The following is a 23021-nucleotide window of genomic DNA, read 5'->3' as shown; positions in this document are numbered from 1 at the left end:
GCATCGGGCCGACGACGAAGCTACTAGGACCGCTTCACACCGGCCTGCTCTCCTATAAGTAGCAGTGCCTCAATGCGACGCCTTTTGGCAAGTTCGATCCAGATTATAGCAGCTAGCTCACCGTCACCGACATACAGTACAATAGCAGCTTATTAGCTTGTGTCAGTCCATCCATCCATCCATGGAGAAACTCGTCTACTTCGCGACCATTATATCCTTATCCATGGCGGCGCTGCTAGTGCCACTCCGCGTACAGTGCGAAGAAGCAGCTAGAGCTGCTGCTGCCAGAAGCTGCCATGCCGGCACCGGAGCTTCTGCTTCTGCACCAGCCGCAGCAGCAGCGTGGAAAAGGAGCTGCGGCGGCGGCAAGGCGGGGAAGCAGCAGCCGCAGGTGGAGGGCATGTTCGTGTTCGGGAGCTCGCTGGTGGACAACGGCAACAACAACTTTCTCAACGGCTCCGGCGTGCGCGCAGACTACCTCCCCTACGGCGTGGACTTCCCCCTCGGCCCCTCCGGCCGTTTCTCCAACGGCCGCAACGTCATCGACGCGCTCGGCGAGCTCCTCGGCCTCCCCGGGCTCGTCCCACCCTTCGCCGACCCGCGCACCCGGCGGGCCCGCGCCGCGCTGCGCGGCGTCAACTTCGCCTCCGGCGGCTCCGGCATCCTGGAGCACACCGGGCAGGTCACCGTGAGTCCTCCTCTCTAGCTATCCTAGCCTAGCTCCTCCGTCCTTGAGTCCACGTAGACGTAGCATTAATCAATGAGAATCGCTCTTAGGGGCTAGCATTGATTAAACATGCGCGCGCTTCCATTTATGTTCGTTCAGGGCAAGGTGGTGAGCCTGCGGCAGCAGATCACCAACTTTGAGTCGGTGACCCTTCCTGACCTGCGGGCCCAACTGCGTGGACCAGCTGCGGCCGCCAACCACTGGATCAAGGGTCAAGATTCCTTCCACAAGTGCTACCTCTCCAAGTGCCTCTTCGTCATCGGCACAGGTGGCAATGACTACCTGCTCGACTACTTCAACCCCGGGAACGGCACCCAAGGTGGGCCGCCCTTGTCAGAGTTCACTGCGTCTCTCATCACCAAGCTCTCCGGACATCTTCAGGTACACCAACTCTTGCCACTTGTAACTGCACACCGTGTCGTGCTCGTGCTACCTTGTTCCTGTTCTTGCTCAACCTCACGTTAATATGGCTTATTTTCAACGACTGCATTCTAATGTGTGCTGCATGCACCAGTCTTTTTGCCCCCTGTTTACTTATGAGCTAATGGATTTTTTGGCTAAATCATCAGTTGGTTGGCTAGCCAAATATAGCTATTTTTAAGTAACTAGCTTAGGGCGTATTTAGGAGGGCTCTAAAATGCGCAGCCTTCGACTCTTCCAACTGCACTAGCTCTGGCAACGGAGCTATTTTCTTGCGGCTCTTGGGAGGGGGTCATTCCCTGTGAGAGCGCATTTCACAGAATTAACGAAGCCAGAGCCGCTGCAGCGTTTCTCGCCTGCGCACATGGACTGCCGGACGTTGGTCGGCCAGGAGCCGGAGCTCCCCGGAGCCATCCCAAAGAGGCACTTAATACATGTTTATCAAATAATAGGCTCTTAATTAAAGAAGTGGGTGGTAATTTAGCAATTACTGGTAGCTCTGAGTGTGTAAAAGGAAGGTTAATTTGTTCCTAGTTCAGGTGAAAGTAAAGATCGTGAACAATAACCATAAAAGGGCTCATTAATTGGACGGTTTAAGGTTTCTTCTCTGATGTATGCATCACGGTGCCACATACTGGCATCCGCGCTGGCGTTTAAATCCATATGCAGATGCTCATTTAATTGTACTATAGAGTACAACGATGAGTAACGGTGTATACAGTTCCTAAGGGGTGTTTGAATGCACTATAACTTATTATTGTCAGAGACTATAATTAGGGGTACCCTAAAACTCCTAATCTCAGCTGGTAACTCCCATCAGCACAAAGCTGCAAAGGCATGATGGGTGCGATTAAGTCAAGGCTCGGTCCACTCAAGGGACACGATGTCGCCTCGCCCGAGCCCAGCCTCGGGCAAGGGCAGCCGACCCCGGAGGATTTACGTCTCGCCCGAGGACCGCCTCCAGCAACGGACACACCTTCGGTTCGCCCGAGGCCCAGTCTTCGCCAAGAAGCAACCTTGGTCAAGTCGTCACGCCGACCGACCGTATCGCAGGAGCATTTAATGCAAAGGTGGCCTCACACCTTATCCTGACGCGCGCCCTTCAGTCGACAGAGCCGAAGTGACCGCAGTCACTTCGCCGCTCCACTGACCGGCCTGACAAGAGGACAGCGCCGCCTGCGCCGCTTCAACTGCTGTGCCACTCGACAGAGTGAGGTTGACAGCAGCCAAGTCTGGCCTCAGGCGCCATAGGAAACTCCGCATCGCCCGACCCCAGGGCTCGGACTCGGGCTCAGCCCCGGAAGACGACGAACTCCGCATCGCCCGACCCCAGGGCTCGGACTCGGGCTCAGCCCCGGAAGACGACGAACTCCGCCTCGCCCGACCCCAGGGCTCGGACTCGGGCTCGGCCCCGGAAGACGACGAACTCCGGCTCGCCCGACCCAGGGCTCGGACTCAGCCCTAGCCTCAGCCGACGGTCTCCGCCTCGCCCGACCCAGGGGCTCGGACTCGACCTCGGCCTCGGAAGACAGACTCGACCTCGACCTTGGAGGAGCCTCCACCTCGCCCAACCCAGGGCTCGGACTGACCAAGTCACAGGAGGCACCATCATTACCATACCCCAAGCTAACTCAGGCTACGGGGAACAAGACCGGCGTCCCATCTGGCTCGCCCCGGTAAACAAGTAATGATGGCGCCCCGTATGCTCCATGACGACGGTGGCTCTCAGCCCCCTTACGGAAGCAAGGAGACGTCAGCAAGGACTCGACAGCCCCGACAGCTGTCCTTCCGCCAGGCTCCAGCGCTCCTCCGACGGCCACGACACCACACGAACCGGGTGCCAAAACCTCTCCGGCTGCCACGACGGCATGTACTTAGGGCACTAGCTCTTCTTTGCTAGACACGTTAGCACACTGCTACACCTCCCATTGTACACCTGGATTCTCTCCTTACGCCTATAAAAGGAAGGTCCAGGGCCCTCTTACAGAGGCTTGGTCGCGCGGGGAAGGACGGGACGGCGCTCGCGTAAGCCTCTCGCTCCCTCCCGCGTGGACGCTTGTAACCCCCTACTGCAAGCGCACCCAACCTGGGCGCGGGACAAACACGAAGGCCGCGGGTTTCCCCTTTTACGCCTGTCTCCCTCCGGCTTTTTCCCCCCTTCGCGCTCCGTCTCGCGCCGACCCATCTGGGTTGGGGCACGCGGCGACAATTTACTCGTCGGTCCAGGGACCCCCCCGGGGTCGAAACGCCGACAGTTGGCGCGCCAGGTAGGGGCCTGCTGCGTGTTGACGAACAGCTTCCCGTCAAGCTCTAGATGGGCAGTCTCCAGCAACCTTTCCAGCCCGGGACGATGCTCCGTTTCAGGAATCTTGAGTTCATGTCCCTCGACGGCAGCTACGACATGATACTCCTTCCCCCGCCGCACGACGGCGACAATGGCGGCCGACAACCCGCCCGCCGGCGGCGGAATCGACGACATCTTCCCCACGTGGTGGAAGAACGTCTTTCGGGTTTGTCCCGTCACCTCCCCCGCCGACGGAGGAGGAGGCGGGGCAACCAAGGCCAAGCAGGAGGCGGCACCTCGTCGGCTGTCGAGCGAGTCGACGGCGTCGGCGCCCCAACGGGGGACACGCCGGGCATCGACCTCGCATCTGAGACAAAGACGAGCGCCGTTTCCCCGCAACACGCCAACTCCAAGCAAACGGACGACGCTAGCACGCTCGCAAAGGACTTGCTGGGCGTCACCCTCGTACCTGAGATGACGGTGCAGTCTGCCCCTGACGCGACTTCGTCACCGCCCGTCGACCAAGAGGTACCGACCGACTCCCATCTCGTGCCTTTTGGATTCAGCCTCGACCCACCAGGCGACTTCGCTTCTGTGGACGCTCTCAAAGAGGCGAGTCCAAACCCTCTGGGGTATCGTATGCGGTCACACTGGGACCGGCTGACGGCCGTCTCGAACTAAGGGCCCTTGGGTTCCGAGGAAGATGACGAGCCCGACTTTTGTTGGGATTTCTCCGGACTTGGTAACCCCAGTGAGATGCGGGACTTCATGACCGCATGCGACTACTGCCTTTCCGACTGTTCCGACGGTAGTCGCAGCCTCGGCGACGAGGACTGCGACCCAAGTCGTGAATTTTTCCACGTCGATCTAGGGGGTCCCGGCGAAGGCAACCATCTTGGTATACCAGAAAACGGTGATCCCCCTAGGCCTGCGCCTCGCGTTGACATCCTTCGGGAGCTAGCTGTGGTCCCCGTCCCGACGGGGGGGTCATGACCCACAGCTCGAGCAAATCCGCGAGATGCAGGCTAGGCTCGACGAGGGAGCAGGAACACTTGAGCCGTTCCGCCGGGACATTGGGCAGGAATGGGCAGGCCAACCTCCGGCCGGAGAAGCGCGTCATCTACCCCAGGGCATCCAGCACCGCATCGCCGACGATGCCAGGGCAAGGCCACCACCGGCCTCCAGTGGGGTCGGCCAGAACCTGGCTGCAGCGGTAATACTTCTCCACGCGATGCCGGAGCCATCTACCACCGAGGGGCGGCGTATCCATGGAGAGCTCAAGAATCTCCTGGAGGATGCCGCGGTCCGACGGGCCGAAAGCTCTGCCTCCCGAAGGCAGGGGTACCCCTCGGAACATCGCGCCGCGACTTCCCGATTCATGCGGGAAGCCTCGGTCCACACCGGGCGCACGCGCAACACAGCGTCTGCGGCCCCGGGTCGCCTCGGCAACGAGCACCATCACCGCAACCGTCGAGCCCACCTCGACGAGAAGGTGCGCCGAGGCTACCACCCCAGGCGTGGGGGACGCTACGACAGCGGGGAGGATCAGAGTCCCTCGCCCGAACCACCCGGTCCGCAGGCTTTCAGCCGAGCCATACGACGGGCATCGTTCCCGACCCGGTTCCGAACCCCGACTACTATCACAAAGTACTCGGGGGAGACGAGGCCGGAACTGTGGCTCGCGAACTATCGGCTGGCCTGCCACCTGGGTGGAACGGACGATGACAACCTCATCATCCGCAACCTCCCCCTGTTCCTCTCCGACACCGCTCGAGCCTGGCTGGAGCACCTGCCTCCGGGGCAGATCTCCAACTGGGACGACCTGGTCCAAGCCTTCGCCGACAACTTCTAGGGCACGTACGTGCGCCCTGGGAAATCCTGGGATCTCCGAAGCTGCCGCCAGCAGCCGGGAGAGTCTCTCCGGGACTACATTCGGCGATTCTGGAAGCAGCGCACCGAGCTGCCCAACGTCACCGACTCGGATGTCATCGGCGCGTTCCTCGCCGGCACCACCTGCCGCGACCTGGTGAGCAAGCTGGGTCGCAAGACCCCCACCAGGGCGAGCGAGCTGATGGACATCGCCACCAAGTTCGCCTCTGGCCAGGAGGCGGTTGAGGCCATCTTCCGAAAGGACAAGCAGCCCCAGGGCCGCCCACCGGAAGATGTCCCCGAGGCGTCAACTCAGCGCGGCACCAAGAAGAAGGGCAAGAAGAAGTCGCAAGCGAAATGCGCCGCCGCCGACGCGGACCTTGTCGCCGCCGCCGAGTACAAGAACCCTCGGAAACCTCCCGGAGGCGGCAATCTCTTCGACAAGATGCTCAAGGAGCAGTGCCCCTATCATCAGGGGCCTATCAAGCACACCCTTGAGGAGTGCGCCATGCTTCGGCGCCACTTTCACAAGGCCGGGCCACCTGCGGAAGGTGGCAGGGCCCGCGACGACGATAAGAAGGAGGATCACAAGGCAGGAGAGTTCCCCGAGGTCCGCGACTGCTTCATGATCTACGGTGGGCAAGTGGCGAACGCCTCAGCTTGGCACCGCAAGCAAGAGCGTCGGAGGTCTGCTCTGTAAAGGTGGCGGCACCAGTCTACCTAGACTGGTCCGACAAGCCCATCACCTTCGACCAGGGCGACCATCCCGACCGCGTGCCGAGCCCGGGGAAATACCCGCTCGTTGTCGACCCCGTCATCGGCAACGTTAGGCTCACCAAGGTCCTCATGGACGGAGGCAGCAGCCTCAACATCATCTACGCCGAGACCCTCGGGCTCCTGCGGATCGATCTGTCCTCGGTCCGGGCAGGTGCTGCGCCTTTTCACGGGATCATCCTCGGGAAACGCGTCCAGCCCCTCGGATGACTCAATCTACCCGTCTGCTTCGGGACTCCCTCCAACTTCCGAAGGGAAACCCTCACGTTCGAGGTGGTCGGGTTCCGAGGAACCTACCACGCGGTGTTGGGGAGGCCATGCTACGCCAAGTTCATGGCCGTCCCCAACTACACCTACCTCAAGCTCAAGATGCCGGGCCCCAACGAGGTCATCACCGTCGGCCCCACGTACCGACACGCGTACGAATGCGACGTGGAGTGCGTGGAGTACGCCGAGGCCCTCGCCGAATCCGAGGCCCTCATCGCCGACCTGGAGAGCCTCTCTAAGGAGGCGCCAGACGTGAAGCGCCACGCCGGTAACTTCGAGCCAGCGGAGACGGTTAAGTTCGTCCCTCTCGACCCCAGCAACGACGCCTCCAAGCAGATCCGGATCGGCTCCGAGCTCGACCCCAAATAGGAAGCAGTGCTCGTCGACTTTCTCCGCGCAAACGCCGACGTTTTCGCGTGGAGTCCCTCGGACATGCCTGGCATACCGAGAGATGTCGCCGAGCACTCGCTGGATATCCGAGCTGGAGCCCGACCTGTGAAGCAGCCTCTGCGCCGATTCGACGAGGAAAAGCGCAGAGCCATAGGCGAGGAGATCCACAAGCTAATGGCGGCGGGGTTCATCAAAGAGGTATTCCATCCCAAATGGCTTGCCAACCCTGTGCTTGTGAGAAAGAAAGGAGGGAAATGGCGGATGTGTGTAGACTATACTGGTCTAAACAAAGCATGTCCAAAAATTCTCTACCCTCTGCCTCGCATCGATCAAATCGTGGATTCCACTGCTGGATGCGAAACCTTGTCTTTCCTCGATGCCTACTCAGGGTATCACCAAATCCGGATGAATGAGTCCGACCAGCTCGCGACTTCTTTCATCACACCTTTCGGCATGTACTGCTATGTTACCATGCCGTTTGGTTTGAGGAATGCGGGTGCGACATACCAAAGGTGCATGAACCACGTGTTCGGCGAACACATTGGTCGAACGGTCGAGGCCTACATCGATGACATCGTAGTCAAGACGAGGAAAGCCTCCGACCTCCTTTTCGACCTTGAAGTGACATTCCGATGTCTCAAGGCGAAAGGCGTAAAACTCAATCCTGAGAAGTGTGTCTTCGGGGTCCCCCGAGGCATGCTCTTGGGGTTCATCGTCTCCGAGCGGGGCATCGAGGCCAACCCAGAGAAAATCGTGGCCATCACCAACATGGGGCCCATCAAGGACTTGAAAGGCGTACAGAGGGTCACGGGATGCCTTGCGGCTCTGAGCCATTTCATCTCACGCCTCGGCGAAAGAGGCCTGCCTCTGTACCGCCTCTTAAGGAAGGCCGAGTGCTTCACTTGGACCCCTGAGGCCGAGGAAGCCCTCGGGAACCTGAAGGCGCTCCTCACGAACGCGCCCATCTTGGTGCCTCCCGCCGCCGAAGAAGCCCTCTTGATCTACGTCGCCGCTACCACTCAGGTGGTTAGCGCCGCGATCGTGGTTGAGAGACGAGAAGAGGGGCATGCATTGCCCGTCCAGAGGCCAGTCTACTTCATCAGTGAGGTACTGTCTGAGACCAAGATCCGCTACCCACAAATTCAGAAGCTGCTATACGCGGTGATCCTGACGCGGCGGAAGTTGCGACACTACTTCGAGTCTCATCCGATAACTGTGGTGTCATCCTTCCCCCTGGGGGAGATCATCCAGTGCTGAGAGGCCTCAGGTAGAATTGCAAAGTGGGCGGTGGAAATCATGGGCGAGACGATCTCGTTCGCCCCTCGGAAGGCCATCAAGTCCCAGGTCTTGGCGGACTTTGTGGCTGAATGGGTCGACACCCAGCTCCCAACAGCTCCGATCCAACCGGAACTCTGGACCATGTTTTTCGACGGGTCACTGATGAAGACAGGAGCAGGCGCGGGCCTGCTCTTCATCTCGCCCCTCGGGAAGCACTTACGCTACGTGCTACGCCTCTACTTCCCGGCGTCCAACAATGTGGTCGAGTACGAGGCTCTGGTCAACGGGTTGCGCATCGCCATCGAGCTAGGGGTCCAACGCCTCGACGCTCGCGGTGACTCGCAGCTCGTCATCGACCAAGTCATGAAGAACTCCCACTGCCGTGACCCGAAGATGGAAGCCTACTGCGATGAGGTTCGGCGCCTGGAGGACAAGTTCTACAGGCTCGAGCTCAACCACATCGCCCGACGGTACAACGAGACTGCGGACGAGCTGGCCAAGATAGCCTCGGGGCGAACAACGGTTCCCCCGGACGTCTTCTCCCGAGACCTGCATCAACCCTCCGTCAAGACCGACAACACGCCCGAGCCCGAGAAGGCCTCGGCCCAGCCCGAGGCACCCTTGGCCCAGTCCGAGGCACCCTCGGCTCAGCCCGAGGCACCCTCGGCCCTCGAAGGTGAGGCACTGTGCGTCGAGGAGGAGCGGAGTGGGGTCACGCCTAATCGAAACTGGCAGACCCCGTACCTGCAATATCTCCACCGAGGAGAGCTACCCCTCGACCGAGCCGAAGCTCGGCGGTTGGCGCGGCACGCCAAGTCGTTCGTCTTGCTGGGAGATGGGAAGGAGCTCTACCACTGCAGCCCCTCGGGCATCCTCCAGCGATGCATATCCATCGCCGAAGGCCAGGAGCTCTTACAAGAAATACACTCGGGGGCTTGCGGTCATCACGCAGCACCTCGAGCCCTTGTTGGAAACGCCTTCCGACAAGGTTTCTACCGGCCGACCGCGGTGGCCGACGCCACTAGGATTGTCCGCACCTGCAAAGGGTGTCAATTCTATGCGAGGCAGACACACTTGCCCGCTCAGGCTCTGCAGACGATATCCATCACCTAGCCGTTTGCTGTGTGGGGTCTGGACCTCGTCGGCCCCTTGCAGAAGGCACCCGGGGGCTACACGCACCTGCTGGTCCCCATCGACAAATTCACCAAGTGGATCAAGGTCCGACCCCTAAACAGCATCAGGTCTGAACAGGCGGTGGCGTTCTTCACCAACTTCATCCATCGCTTTGGGGTCCCGAACTCCATCATCCCCGACAACGGCACCCAGTTCACCAGTAGAAAGTTCCTAGACTTCTGCGAGGATCACCACATCCGGGTGGACTGGGCCGCCGTGGCTCACCCCATGACGAATGGGCAAGTAGAACGTGCCAACGGCATGATCCTGCAAGGACTCAAGCCGCGGATCTACAACGACCTCAACAAGTTCGGCAAGCGATGGATGAAGGAGCTCCCCTCGGTGGTCTGGAGTCTGAGGACAACGCCGAGCCGAGCCACGGGCTTCACACCGTTCTTTCTAGTCTATGGGGCCGAAGCCATCTTGCCCATAGACTTAGAATACGGTTCCCCGAGGACGAAGGCCTACGACGACCAAAGCAATCGAGCTAACCGAGAAGACTCACTGGACCAGCTGGAAGAGGCTCGGGACATGGCCTTGCTACACTCGGCGCGGTACCAGCAGTCCCTGCGACGCTAACACGCCCGAGGGGGTTCGGTCTCGAGACCTCCAGGTGGGCGACCTGGTGCTTCGGCTGCGACAAGACGCCCGAGGGCGGCACAAGCTCACGCCTCCCTGGGAAGGGCCGCTCATCATCGCCAAAGTTCTGAAGCCCGGAACGTACAAGCTGGCCAACAGTTAAGGCGAGGTCTACAGCAACGCTTGGAACATCCGACAGCTACGTTGCTTCTACCATTAAGATGCTTTCAAGTTGTTCGTACACCTCGTTCACACACAAAGTCTAGTCATCAAGGAAGGGTCAGCCTTGCCTCGGTAAAGCCCGACCCTCCCTCGGGGGCTAAAAGGGGGGAACCCCCTCTGCGTCAAAATTTTCCTCGAAAAAAGTCTTCCATCAAAAAGGCTTCTGCGTTCCCCGGCTATATTAGTAGCAGGACCCCAAGAAGCGAATGAGGGCGCATGTAAGTGGCAAGGCCGACCGAGCCGAGGGACTCCTACGCCTCAGGGATACGGATACCTCACTCGTCACCTACCACGAAAAATGACTCTTACTTGGGCAAGCCACCCTGCTACTGACGAACGGGGCCAGATACGCAAAACAGAAGGAAAAGGAGCGCAACCTTATACTACGATAATAAAGTGTTCGGGCCTCAGTGGTCGCAAAAGACACATGTGCATTCAAAGAAAACTGCTCCGGCAGAGTCAGGCGTCGCCCGGAGAAGGAGCTGCGCCCTCGGCTTCGTTCGCACCCTCGGCAAGGTCCGCCCCGGCCTCGGACGACGGCGCAAGCGGGAGGATCTCTGCCTCGAAGGTGGTTGCCAGCACCGCGCTCGGGCCCGCGGCGGCCGCGTTGAGCCTCTGGACTTCGGCCAGGGCGGCTTCATCTTCGTCGGGGAGGCAATACCCCTCGCTGACCCGCTCCAGATCCACGACATAGTGGGAAGCAACCACGGCGAAGGCCCGCCTGACGCCGTGATGTAGCGCCTCGCGGAGTCTGCCACGTGCATGGTCACCCAAGGCCTGCAGGCGACTTTGAGGGGAGCTTCCCGAGGGGACGTCGTCGAAGCCAAAGACCCGGCAGAAAGCCGAGATGGCATCAGACATGGCCGTGTGGTCGGCCTCCCTCTGCTCGGCCGCCTGAGCAAGCGCCTTGGTGGACTTATCAAGGGCAGACTCGAGCTCTGCGAACAGCCAACGTGCAAGAACTCAAACGCAAGTTGAGGAACCAAGCTGAAACAAAAACTTAAAACAGCCAAGATATACCTCCGTCTCGGGCATGCTGCTCCGAGGATGCGGCTTGGGCCACGGCTAGGTCTGCTGCAAGGGCTCCGGTCCGGCTTTCGGCCTCGGCGGCCCGGCCCCGAGATTGGTCCCGCTCGCCGGTGACCTGGTCAAGCTCCGACTGCCGCCGTTGCACCTCTGCGCGTGCCGCTGCTGCCTCTGCTCCCAGATCGGCACAGAGCAACCGAAGGTCCGCCACCTCGTCGCTCTGCTGGGAGAGGCGCGCGGTAGCCCTGGCAAGCGTGGTCCTCAGGGACCACAGCGAACCCCAGACATCAACCTCGCGGCGGATGAACGACGACTTGGCGGCGCTCAGATCCGTCAGATCCTGAGGAAAGGAAGCGGGGCGTCACAAAGAACGCCTTGATCACGAGAAAGGTATGCCTGAAATCATTACCTGGAGGATCTTGGGAACGTCCCTGCAAAAGACCTCCAAGGATGACCGGAGCGACCCCACCGTTGCCTCGGCACACTCACGGAGCTCGTCCCAAGACTGCTCCTCCCGCTCATCGTCAAGAACGAAGAAGGGATCCGAGGCCTCACGGGTCTGGAACCGAAGCAACTGGCACCGCCCCTCGGAGCTGCGCCGCGTGGGGACAAGGCTGCCGCTCGATGGGACGGGTCGCGGTCCCGCGCCCCCCTCCTCCGAGGCACCAAGTAGCGACGCCTCGGCCATCTCAGCGTCGGCGGCGATGGGTCGCTCCACGGCCAGGACGGCAACGGCCTCGGCAGCGGCCGGCGCCAACGCTGGCAGCATGTCTGGTGGGCCCGAGGCCACGGCCGCTCCAGCAGCCTCCCCCAACGCTGGCCGCCTCGATAGAAGAGCCAGCCTCGGGAGCTCGCTCCACGGCAACTGGTGCCGCCTGAGCCCCCCGCTGTGGGGCGTCTTGCGAGGAGGTCAGCTGGCCGGTGAGGCCTAGCGCGGCACCAGCTGCGGAAGCCGACGCCGTCTTGAGGGCCTTCCGGGGAGCCAGATCGGTCGGATCGTGACTCCACTTGCTAAGGAGAAAAGGAAAGTCAGGGTCGGGACATACAAACGAGGAGCCGGGACAAAGACATCCCAAGGTACTTACCCACTCCGGGCCATGATCAACCGTGCCTGTGGGGAGGTCTCTCGAACCTCGACCCCCGAAGGTACCGCCGAGGTCTGCCTCGCTACCAGCTTCGGTACCATCCTCGCCTTGGGCGCCCTAGACGGCCGAGAGACGGACTGCCCAGGCGCAGCCACGACGACCTGAGGATCGCCCTCCTGCGCAGCCGGCACGGGCGATGGTTCTCGGGGAATAGGCAGCTCGGCCTGACTCCCTGGGGTCACCTCAACTTCCCCAGTCGAGGGGTCAAGTACCCCCTCGGTCTGCCCCCGCTCTTCGGACCGGGACCCCGACGTCCTGGCCCCGGAAACCGACGGCGCCAGCCCGCTCGGGGGCTGGCTTGATGACTCCTGGCCCAGCCTCAGATCCGAGCTGAGGCCAAGGCGAGCAGCCATATCGTCGTCTTCGTCATCGTCTTCATCGTCGTCGTCGTCGTCAGGCGTTTCCGGCGACGGCTCCCTCGGGAGCCCATCCCTCTCCTGCCGACGACGGAGCCTTTCCAAGGCGTCCCGAGCCCGCATCCGCTCGCGGGCCCGAGCCTTCTTCGCGTCCTTTTTCTCCTTCCTCTTCTCCGCGGCAACCCTCCGCGCAGCTCGGTCCACCGCGTCCTCCGGGACCGGTGGCCGGGAAGGCTTGTGCCACCCTACCTCCTGGAGACAGACGGAAAGTCTCGGCTGTGAGAACCAAGGGCAATCCGACGCAAGGAGAAAGAAGGAGCGGGCACTCACCAGGGACACACACCCGCGGTCGGGACGCATCAAGGGCTGGGAAAGGGCGCCGGCGTCCGATTTCCCCAACGTAACGGCTACCCGCCTGTGGAGGTCGTCGATGGGAAGGGGATCCAAGGACATCCGCAAACCCTCCAAGTCGGCCTCCGGCGTCATCTCCCAAAGCGGCAACCGCTGCTCCGTCAAGGGAAGCACCCTCCGGCGATGAATGGCGGCAACCACTCCCGCAGCGGTGAGCCCTCCTTTCCGCAACACCTCCAGGGCCTTCAGAAGGGGCTGGAGATTCTTCTGTCTGTCGTCCGGGGTCCCGTAGCGCTAGGCATCGGCGGCGACGGTCACCACTCGCTGAGAAAACGACGGGAGCCTCCCGTCGTCATTTCGGATATAGAACCACCGGCGCTGCCACCCTTTCTTCGAGGACGCAAGGATGGCGGGAATAAACTGCGGCGCCCGCGCCTGCCTCAGCTGGAGGATGCAGCCACCGGCCCGCACTGCCGCGCGGACCCTTCTCTCCCCCGTCGGCGAAGCAAAAAGCTCCACGGAGAAGAAATGAGTCCACAGGTCCCAGTGAGGGTCAATCCCCAAGTATCCTTCGCAAACCGCTGCAAAGATGGCGGCTTGCGAGATGGAGTTGGGGTTGAGGTTGTGCAGCTCCACCCCATAGACATGCAGAATCGCCCGCATAAAACGGCTTGCCGGCACTCCAAAACCCCGCTCGTGAAAGGAGACAAAGCTCACGACATACCCCGGCGGCGGGGATGGGGCGGCTCCGCTCGGGGGGGGGGCATCCACTCCGGCTGCCTCTCATCGGAGAGAGGGCGAAGTAAACCCTCAGCGACGAGGGCCTCCAGGTCATCCGCCGTGACGGTGGAGAAAGGCCACGGGTCACGCGGCGGAACAATGGTCACCCGGTCGGCCATCACCAAGCAGAGGAGGTGGCAGCGGAAAGGACTGGGTGGGCGGTTTCCTTTTCTCTGGCTATTCCCTTGGGTTGCGAAAACCTAAGAAGGAGGCAAGTAGCAGAGCAAAGAACCGTCACTGGTCCCTCTCCCGAATATATAAAGACCCAGGCGAGACCCGTTCAACGCGTCGCCCGAACCCACCGCGGGATTCAAAACTCAAAGCGAAATGCCCGTTCCTCGAACGGCTCGCGCACGCTCAACGGCTGCCCCGCGAACCACTCGTCACGTCGCATTAACTCTGCGGCGGGACAGGCGGCACCTTTGGCACGAGAAGCGGGCGACGCTTCGCCTTCGCCATAATGACCGCGTCAAAAAAAGTGCGCCACATCATTTGATTTTGTATCCTTTTCCTTTTCCTCTTTCTCTATCTTACAACAGGGACCGGGAAAGGGGAAACCCCAAAAGGGATCCTTCTCCGCGAAGGAAACGGGCCCCGAGCCCCCCTACTGATCAAAGGTTCGAAGGCTGGCCCCTCTAAGGGGTTCAACAGCCGCCTCAGAGCGCTCGGGCTCCGCGCCCACTACTGTTCAGAGGTTCGAAGGCCGGCCCCCCGGAAGGGTTCAACGGCCGCCTCAGGCCACTCGGGCTCCGCGCCCACTACTGATCAGGGGTTCGTAGGCTGGCCCTCGAAGGGTTCACAGCCGCCTCAGACGCAGAGCGAGGGATGACCCTGGGTACATTCGATACATAACCAAGGCTCGGGCTACGCTCCCGAGGTACCCTAGGACATTTCCGAGACCAGCAGGAACGATCTTGTAACGGAATCCCATCAGAGGGAGGCATCGAGCCCTTGGACCCCGTCAAAAGGGGACCGGGTCCGGCAAATCACCCGCAGGTACTTTTGGAGCGCGCCTCCGGGCCTCTAGCCGACCCCTAACAAATGGGGCACGGGCGTCCACTCGGATTACCCGTTAGCAGCTCACTGGAGACACCATGTTCGGCGCCCTCCAAGGGCAACATGGCGCTTTCCCCCCCTCCTCCTTGCAGAAAGGCGACGCAGGGGCGTATGTAAAAAAGTCGAGTCTGCCCTTGACCGTCCTCTCGCTCTGTGCGGAGGCTCGGGGGCTGCTCTCGCAAACCCGGCTCTGGCCAAACCGTTGATAGCGTCAACATACCAGCCCGAGAACTTGGGACCCGACCGTGCACCCGGGCTACGGCCAGCTTGCATGAGGGAACAACCAGACCGGCCAAAGCATCGCGAAACACATTAAGACCTCGAAGGAGTCAAACCACTCCTCCGAGGCCTTGGGGGCTACACCCGGCGGGTGCGCTCACGCGCACCCACCGGAACAAAATGCAACCGAGAAAGGCCGATCCCCTTGCAAAAAAGTGCGACAAAAGCCTCCAAGCGAGTATTAACACTCCCTTCGAGGCTCGGGGGCTACTGTCGGGGACCATAATTAGGGGTACCCCCAAGACTCCTAATCTCAGCTGGTACCCCCCATCAGCACAAAGCTGCAAAGGCCTGATGGGTGCGATTAAGTCAAGGCTCGGTCCACTCAAGGGACACGATCTCGCCTCGCCCGAGCCCAGCCTCGGGCAAGGGCAGCCGACCCCGGAGGATTTACGTCTCGCCCGAGGACCCCCTCCAGCAACGGACACACCTTCGGTTCGCCCGAGGCCCAGTCTTCGCCAAGAAGCAACCTTGGCCAAGTCGCCATGCCGACCGAACGTATCGCAGGAGCATTTAATGCAAAGGTGGCCTGACACCTTATCCTGACGCGCGCCCTTCAGTCGACAGAGCCGAAGTGACCGCAGTCGCTTCGCCGCTCCACTGACCGGCCTGACAAGAGGACAGCGCCGCCTGCGCCACTCCGACTGTTGTGCCACTCGACAGAGTGAGGCTAACAGTAGCCAAGTCCGGCCTCAGGTGCCATAGGAAACTCCGCATCGCCCGACCCCAGGGCTCGGATTCGGGCTCTGCCCCGGAAGACGACGAACTCCGCATCGCCCGACCCCAGGGCTCGGACTCGGGCTCAGCCTCGGAAGACGACGAACTCCGCATCGTCCGACCCCAGGGCTCGGACTCGGGCTCAGCCCCGGAAGACGACGAACTCCGCCTCGCCCGACCCTAGGGCTCGGACTCGGGCTCGGCCCCGAAAGACGACGAACTCCGCCTCGCCCGGCCCAGGGCTCGGACTCAGCCCTGGCCTCAGCCGACGGTCTCCGCCTCGCCCGACCCAGGGGCTCGGACTCGACCTCGGCCTCGGAAGACAGACTCGACCTCGACCTCGGAGGAGCCTCCACCTCGCCCAACCCAGGGCTCAGACCGACCACGTCACTGGAGGCGCCATCATTACCCTACCCCAAGCTAACTCAGGCTACGGGGAACAAGACCGGCGTCCCATCTGGCTCGCCCCGGTAAACAAGTAATGATGGCGCCCCGTATGCTCCATGACGACGACGGCTCTCAGCCCCCTTACGGAAGCAAGGAGACGTCAGCAAGGACTCGACAGCCCCGACAGCTGTCCTTCCGCCAGGCTCCAGCGCTCCTCCGACGGCTACGACACCACACGAACCGGGTGCCAAAACCTCTCCGGCTGCCACGACGGCATGTACTTAGGGCACTAGCTCTTCTCTGCTAGACACGTTAGCACACTGCTACACCTCTCATTGTACACCTGGATCCTCTCCTTACGCCTATAAAAGGAAGGTCCAGGGCCCTCTTACAGAGGGTTGGCCGCGCGGGGAAGGACGGGACGGCGCTCGCGTAAGCCTCTCGCTCCCTCCCGCGTGGACGCTTGTAACCCCCTATTGCAAGCGCACCCGACCTGGGCGCGGGACAAACACGAAGGCCGCGGGTTTCCCCTTTTACGCTTGTCTCCCTCCGGCTTTTTCCCCCCTTCGCGCTCCGTCTCGCGCCGACCCATCTGGGCTGGGGCACGCGGCGACAATTTACTCGTCGGTCCAGGGACCCCCCGGGATCGAAACGCCGACAGTTATCTAAAAATATACTAATAGAATTAGATAGCTAACAAATAATTAGCTAACTAGTAGCTAATTTATAAAAAATAGCTAATAGCTCAAATATTAGCTATGGTGTTTAGATTTCTCTAGCTAATTTTAGTCACTAACTATTATCTCTAATGCATTCAAATACCCTAACACATGTGGACAGTGGTTCGCCCTAAATTGGACTGACTTCATCGCAGCCCCCTCCCCTTATACTAGCTCCAACAAGGAGCTCTAAAGGGTCCTGTACCCTAAATCTAGAGGACGAGGACGTCCTCTACTCTCTCTAGCAGCGTCCTCTAAACGGTCCTCTAAATTTAGAGGACGTTGCTAGATCCTCTATATAGAGTTTTTCTAAACGGTTCTCTATTTATTTGAATATTTTAAACAACCGGTTTAGTAAAACTAAAATATATCCAATATATTTGAGAGTATGACAAATACGTATGTACAAAAATAAAAAATAAAAAATGTCTTTAATGTAGGTATTTATATATAGAGGATGTGATTTAGAGGACGTTGTTGGAGAGGAAGTAGATATAGGAGATAGAATCTTTTAGAGAAGCTGTAAAGTACGGATATAGAGAATGTATATAGAGGACGTCGCTGGAGACAGTCTTACACATTTGGACAGTGGTCCGCCAAGTGCTGCAGCGCCTGCCCCTAAAACCTCCCCTACCGTCTACAGTCAAAGAGGATTGCACAATGCTACACCAGATCTGGGGGAGCGATAGTCGTCCCATGCCCTCAAACGTTGTGCACGATAGTGATTTTGAGTAGAGGAAAAATTGGTAAAGGATGATGAATATGTATGGAAAATAATATTGTATAGTTGTAGTAAAGTATAGGTAGAGAATTTAGAGAAAACCGATGCACATCATTTTAATATTGTATAGTTATAGTGTAGTGAAGTATAGGGAGAGAATTTAGAGCAAATAATGTATAAAACATTTTATACAAAATTTTATTCTTATTTATAAAAATGTGCTTGATAGCATAAAAAAGATCATCATGTACATCTATTTTAAAATATAAAATTTGTCAGAATAATTTGGATATCAGATTTAGGTATAAGAGTACACATGTTTTTTTAGGAAAGCATGCCTTATTTCATTAGAGGATGAGGTAGCTAGCTAGGTACACACGTTGAAACACCGGAAATTTATTGGGAGGCACTACTGTAGTATACCAGCGTGGTAATAAGCTAGACATAAACCGTTGCATTATTCCAGAGGTTGTACGCTCTTGGCGCACGGAAGTTTGTGATCTTCTCGATCCAGCCGACCGGGTGCACCCCCGTGGTACGGGCGTTCCTCAACATCACCGGCGGCGCCTGCATCGAGCCGGTGAACGACGCGGTGGCGCTCTTCAACGCCGAGCTCAGGCGGCTGGTGGATGGCGCGAGGCGGCGCATGCCCGCCGCCAGGTTCGCCTTTATCGACTCCTACAGGATCATCAAGGACATGCTGGACCACCCCGCCAAACATGGTACGATCGAGTTATATATATGTTAATAAATGCTAATGCCCACATCTCTCGCTCTCGCTCTAAATGCAGCCTGATCTCGTTAGTACCAGCACCATTGATTGATGATCTTCCAGTTCTCAGCAGGATGAATCCAAATCGAGCAACTAGTTTGACTAATTTTATATTGCCTTTCTGCTGGTGAATTGAAATGAAAATAAACATATATTCAGGCGTTAGGGAGACGAGCAGAGCCTGCTGCGAGATGTCGAGGAGCTCGTCGGGCGTGCTGTGCAAGAAGCAGGGGCCCATCTGCAGCGACCGGACGGAGTACGTCTTCTTCGACGGGCTGCACCCGACGGACGCCGTGAACGCCAGGATCGCGCGCAAGGGCTACGGCTCCAGCTCGCCCGACCACGCCTACCCCATCAACGTCAAGAAGCTAGCCATGCTGTAGCCCTTGTAGAAGCTAGCCATGCATGCTTGTAACCTAGCTTTGTACTAGTAGTAATAATCTAGAATTAATGCCTACCTCATCAACGCCAACATCGTTCGACTACTTACTAGTAGTACTAGTTCTCTGTGAAATAGTCTAATAAGCCATCTCCCATTCGTCTTTGCTAGGCGTTAAGTGTTTTTAGTGAAGAGTACGCGCGGGCATGCAGGGTGGTCTAGACAATCCTAATGTATAGTATCCGCTACTTGGTCTTTTATGTATCATGAGTGATGCATTCGTCTTTTATAGTATCCGCTACTTGGTCTATATAATCCTAATGTATAGTATGCATATGTCTTAATGTGTGTAGTGCAGACATACCTTCCAAGTATTGATAGGCGATATATATTGTCAATTTTTTGGAATCGATGAGAATATTCATTTGAAACTATGAAACGCAAGCCCTTAATTAATAGTGCGGGATAGGTACAGCAAAAGGTTACTTGTATATTTAACAAACGCGTTTTCGATTTAGGGGTGTTTGAATGCAATAGAGCTAAACACGTTTTGGATTTAGGTGTGTTTCAATGCACTGAGCTAATAGTTAGTTGGCTAAAAAAATTACTAGTAGAATTAGCTAACTAACAAATTCCTAGCTAATTATTAAATAATTTACTAAAAATAGCTAATAGCTGAACTATTAGCTAAAGTGTTTGGATTTCTTCAACTAATTTTAGCTACTAACTATTAGCTCTATATATTACATTCAAACACCCCCTTAGTTTTACAAAAGTAAAAAATTGTATGCCCTTAAGCATAGCATACCTATATACACTAAATGCACTAGTACACAGAAGGTCTATAGTGACGGTTAAAAACGTATTTACACAAGTGTTTTTCCGAACTACCAGTATAAATAAAAAATTAAAACCGCAAGTCACGGATTTTTTCGCACAAAATTTGCGTGCTACGCGGCTGTGGGCACTCAAACTCACGACCTTACTTTCGCGAGTAGCCTCCTCTATCACTCTACTCATCACTTAGCTTGTGTCTTCATAGTAGTTTTTTCGCACATATTAGAATAAACTGAGGATATATTGGTTGTTCGAGGCTGTAAACAAATTCAAACAAAAACATTATTAACTACAAAGTTTCATAACTTTTAGACTTCTACAGGTTTTATTTTGGTACTTTTTTACATCCGAGGTTGTTTGCAAAATTTGTATTTTGAATTAAAATTTATCAAATTCAGATGCAATTTTGGTAGCCCAAATGATTTCAAATGAAAAGGTTAAAAACTACAAAGTTTCATAATTTTTGGAGACCTACAATTTTTTGATGATTTTTCCAAACGAGGTCATTTGAAAAACTCAAAAAATCGATTTCAAAGTATTTCTACTAGCGGGGTTTAAAGAAAACCGTCAGTAGAAATTGATTTTCATTGGCGGTTTTCTTTACAAAATCGTCAATAGAAATCATGCTTTTTTACTGGCGGTTTTCTTAAGGAACCACCAGTAAAAATGCATAATTTGTACTGGCGGTTTTGTAAAAAAAAACACCAGTACAAACGTGTTTTTCACTGATGTTTTTTGGGTTTGACGGGCCATTTTATTTCACTGATGTTTGATAACTAAAACCGCTTGTACAAATTATACTCCGCAGAGACGCGCTCCTCGCTTGCCCCTTCTGGGTAAGGTGATCTCTCTCTAACTTTCCTAATTACTTGGCCAAGGACGTCTCATTCCACCCTTGTGGTATCACTATTTTCTCGTGTGGTTCTCTATGTTCCAATTAACACAATAATCTTATCATGAACAATAATTATAATAATGAAACATGATCATAATTCAGATATAATATTAATCCCAAAACCAGGTAGAGCAATAGGAAGACTACCCAATAATTCATTTGTTTGCAAGGTGTGGGGTAAACAAACTAGAGTAACCTATTAGATCCCTTCAAATTAACCTGAGCATGTCACGATGATTAACAGGAACATTATTAGGTAAAGAAGAGTGATCAATGGCACAAATTGGCTTATACTTGAGATTCCAGGTACTTCACCAAGTTGGTCTTCAGATTTCTCGTCACCTCGCTTCTATACGTAGCAATACATATAGATAGGCAAGGAACATATAAAAATATCATCACACCAAACATGAGAACCAATAATGTAATAATATTCTATGTGTTGCTACGAGATTGTAGGTTCGAGAACTACTAAATTCGGAGTTACGGTTAAAAAGATATAGTTTTCGGACGATCTAAGTGGTTAACTATAAAAACTATGCTCTATGTGTATTAATATAAATCATATGAGAAAGATGTTCTAAATAAATAACCATTTCAATTTTAATCTATGTTATAATTTTATTACAAAACATGTTTAGTCAAATTATAACCAGGGGCTGATTAGCTTTGATTAGAGAGGTTAGAACATAGGTTAAATGAATCTCTAAATTATAAAAGTCTGTGATACGGTACAAAGGATGCTATTATTTCGTAGACAAAATTATTATGAAGCTAACACAACTTGAACGGATCAAATCGAAGTTATAACGGAGGAGATATGGTTTATCTAAGCTTTCTAGAATTATTATTACACCTAAAAATTCGATTTCCAGTTTTTTATTTTAATTAAACCGATCTCATGTACTGCAGGTTCTATTATTTGATAAACTAGGGTCTGATCTGAGAAATGCAGGACTTATGTTCAATGGTCTTTATACATATGGGGATGGCGGGTTGATTTGTAAATAAGCCGGGGACTCTTTAGCAAACACCACACGACGAAGGGGTACAGGCATAAGAGATCCCTTAGATCTCGATTTGACGGCTACAGATAGATTATGAAGTGATACACTTTTATAGCCACGGGATCCACAATCCATGCCCACGATTTAATGAGGTGTGATCCAATCGAAACCGCTCGATCTGATCCATTGGCCCGGATTGAATGCACGAAAGGGTATCCAGCTTTTAATCAGGACCACACATCCCCGATTTGACGGCGTAGGGGCCGTCTCCCACCCCTGGCCGCTAGTGATGGCGTCGCCCATGCGCGATGACGGAGACCTTGCCGGTAAACCCAAAACCGACACCCCGGTGAGCCAATGCGCAAACAAAACAGCGCTACACGTTATGGAGAGGTTAGTGAAGATGTTGAGAAGGTTCTCACCAGCGAAAGCGTTATGGTGGGGCCGGTCCACGGAAGGAGGCGGATCCACGGCCGCTAGCTAAGATCGACCCTACTCGAGTCCGGACATCTTCGTGCTCCAGGAAAAAGCCTTCAGATTCGCTACACACCAGTGATCATCCTAGGTCGCTTCGACTTTCCGAACACAAATGGGTGCCTTCGACGACGGACGACCATCCATCTCCGATCGGCAATAGCGAGGCGGTACGCCGTTGCTCTTGACGTCTTAGGCACCCGCCCTCCTGGTGTACCACCAGGGCCGATAACCGAGGTCGAACCGGCGGCGCAGCAGGGGTTGTCTTTGGCGATGGTGGCAGCCGCTTACAGCTCTCTCTCTTTCTCTGACTTCAACTCACGCGGTCACGCCGGTGATTTGATAGAACCAGGTGGTGCGATGCCCAGTTTTATGGTAAAAAAGGAACGAGGCCAGGACCAGAATCCATGCCAGCCCTGCGGAGTCTGGTTTGATTTTCTTACCGGGAAGCACGAAGTTCATTTCTTATCTGGCGGTTATGGTTCTGCTCACGCTCGCTATGGTGAAGGAGAAGCTTCTGGCTGGCGAGGGCCGCGAGGCCCTTGTGCCAGCGAGCAGAGAGAGATGTGCACGGCTAAGGCATCTGACGGGGTGACCCCACGTAACAGCAGTGCGCGTGCTGGCGCACGACCGCAGTGAGCGAGAGGCTGGGCCAACAGTATGGAATGGAGGTGGGCCGTGGGTAGAGAGGTTTCGGCCCGTGAGTGATTTTTTTCTTTTCTATTTCCAGATTTCAGTTTTCAAATACAACTTTAATTTCTAACCAAAGTTTGTATACCAAACTTCAAAATGCACAAGCAAAACAATTCCAGCATAAAAATAGGTTTTTATATTAAGTATTTATTTATCTTTTCGTGCATGCAAATGCTCTTACATAGATTGTTGGGGGCCTTCTTCTGCGCCGAAGGTCCTCTAAGCAAAAACACCTTCGGCAGAACGATATGCAAGCAGACGTAACACGAAGGAATATGCCAAAGCTACAACCCAGAGAGCTTCGGCATAATGACGCGCCTTGAGACGAAGGGCGGCACCGACTTAAAGAGGAAAAGACCGTTCAGTCCCTGATAATTTGTATCATGTTTATAATTTGTTATCAAGGACATAAATGTAATTTCAGCCAGGCTGCGTCCCGTGCCT

At 55.9% G+C, this 23021-nt stretch overlaps 1 protein-coding gene and 1 long non-coding RNA gene across 3 annotated transcripts; one reads left to right on the top strand and one right to left on the bottom strand.

The window, feature by feature from the left end:
* Nucleotides 1-19015, top strand: LOC100284279 (anther-specific proline-rich protein APG). Of its 2 annotated transcripts, none has more exons than XM_008660458.4 (4): nucleotides 1-688; nucleotides 827-1108; nucleotides 17987-18242; nucleotides 18452-19015. In XM_008660458.4, the coding sequence occupies exons 1-4, from the start codon at nucleotides 182-184 to the stop codon at nucleotides 18673-18675; spliced, it is 1269 nt and encodes a 422-aa protein (XP_008658680.1). In that variant the 5' UTR covers nucleotides 1-181; the 3' UTR covers nucleotides 18676-19015. The 2 variants fall into 2 exon arrangements, with proteins under 2 accessions (XP_008658680.1, NP_001150646.1); NM_001157174.1 differs by having other exon boundaries at nucleotides 90-682; nucleotides 18452-18823.
* Nucleotides 19016-21456: 2441 nt separating this feature from the next.
* On the bottom strand, nucleotides 21457-22422 carry LOC111590140 (uncharacterized). Its single transcript, XR_002749222.1, has 2 exons — nucleotides 21833-22422; nucleotides 21457-21729 (listed from the first exon to the last, which is right to left on the bottom strand). It is a non-coding gene; the product is annotated as an uncharacterized lncRNA (long non-coding RNA).
* Between the last annotated feature and the right edge of the window lie 599 nt (nucleotides 22423-23021).

This window comes from Zea mays, chromosome 9, assembly GCF_902167145.1.
Source record: "Zea mays cultivar B73 chromosome 9, Zm-B73-REFERENCE-NAM-5.0, whole genome shotgun sequence".
Classification (NCBI taxonomy): domain Eukaryota; kingdom Viridiplantae; phylum Streptophyta; class Magnoliopsida; order Poales; family Poaceae; genus Zea; species Zea mays.
The sequence above is the reverse complement of the archived record's forward strand: the minus strand, read 5'-3'. Positions and strand labels throughout refer to the sequence as shown.

Bases quoted from the DNA above. Each gene is read 5' to 3' on its own strand.
- LOC100284279 (XM_008660458.4), top strand. From the start codon at position 182: ATGGAGAAACTCGTCTACTTCGCGACCATTATATCCTTATCCATGGCG. The intron at 1,109-17,986 runs GTACACCAACTC...GCATTATTCCAG, and splicing joins AGCTCTCCGGACATCTTCAG to AGGTTGTACGCTCTTGGCGC. The intron at 18,243-18,451 runs GTACGATCGAGT...ACATATATTCAG, and splicing joins GGACCACCCCGCCAAACATG to GCGTTAGGGAGACGAGCAGA.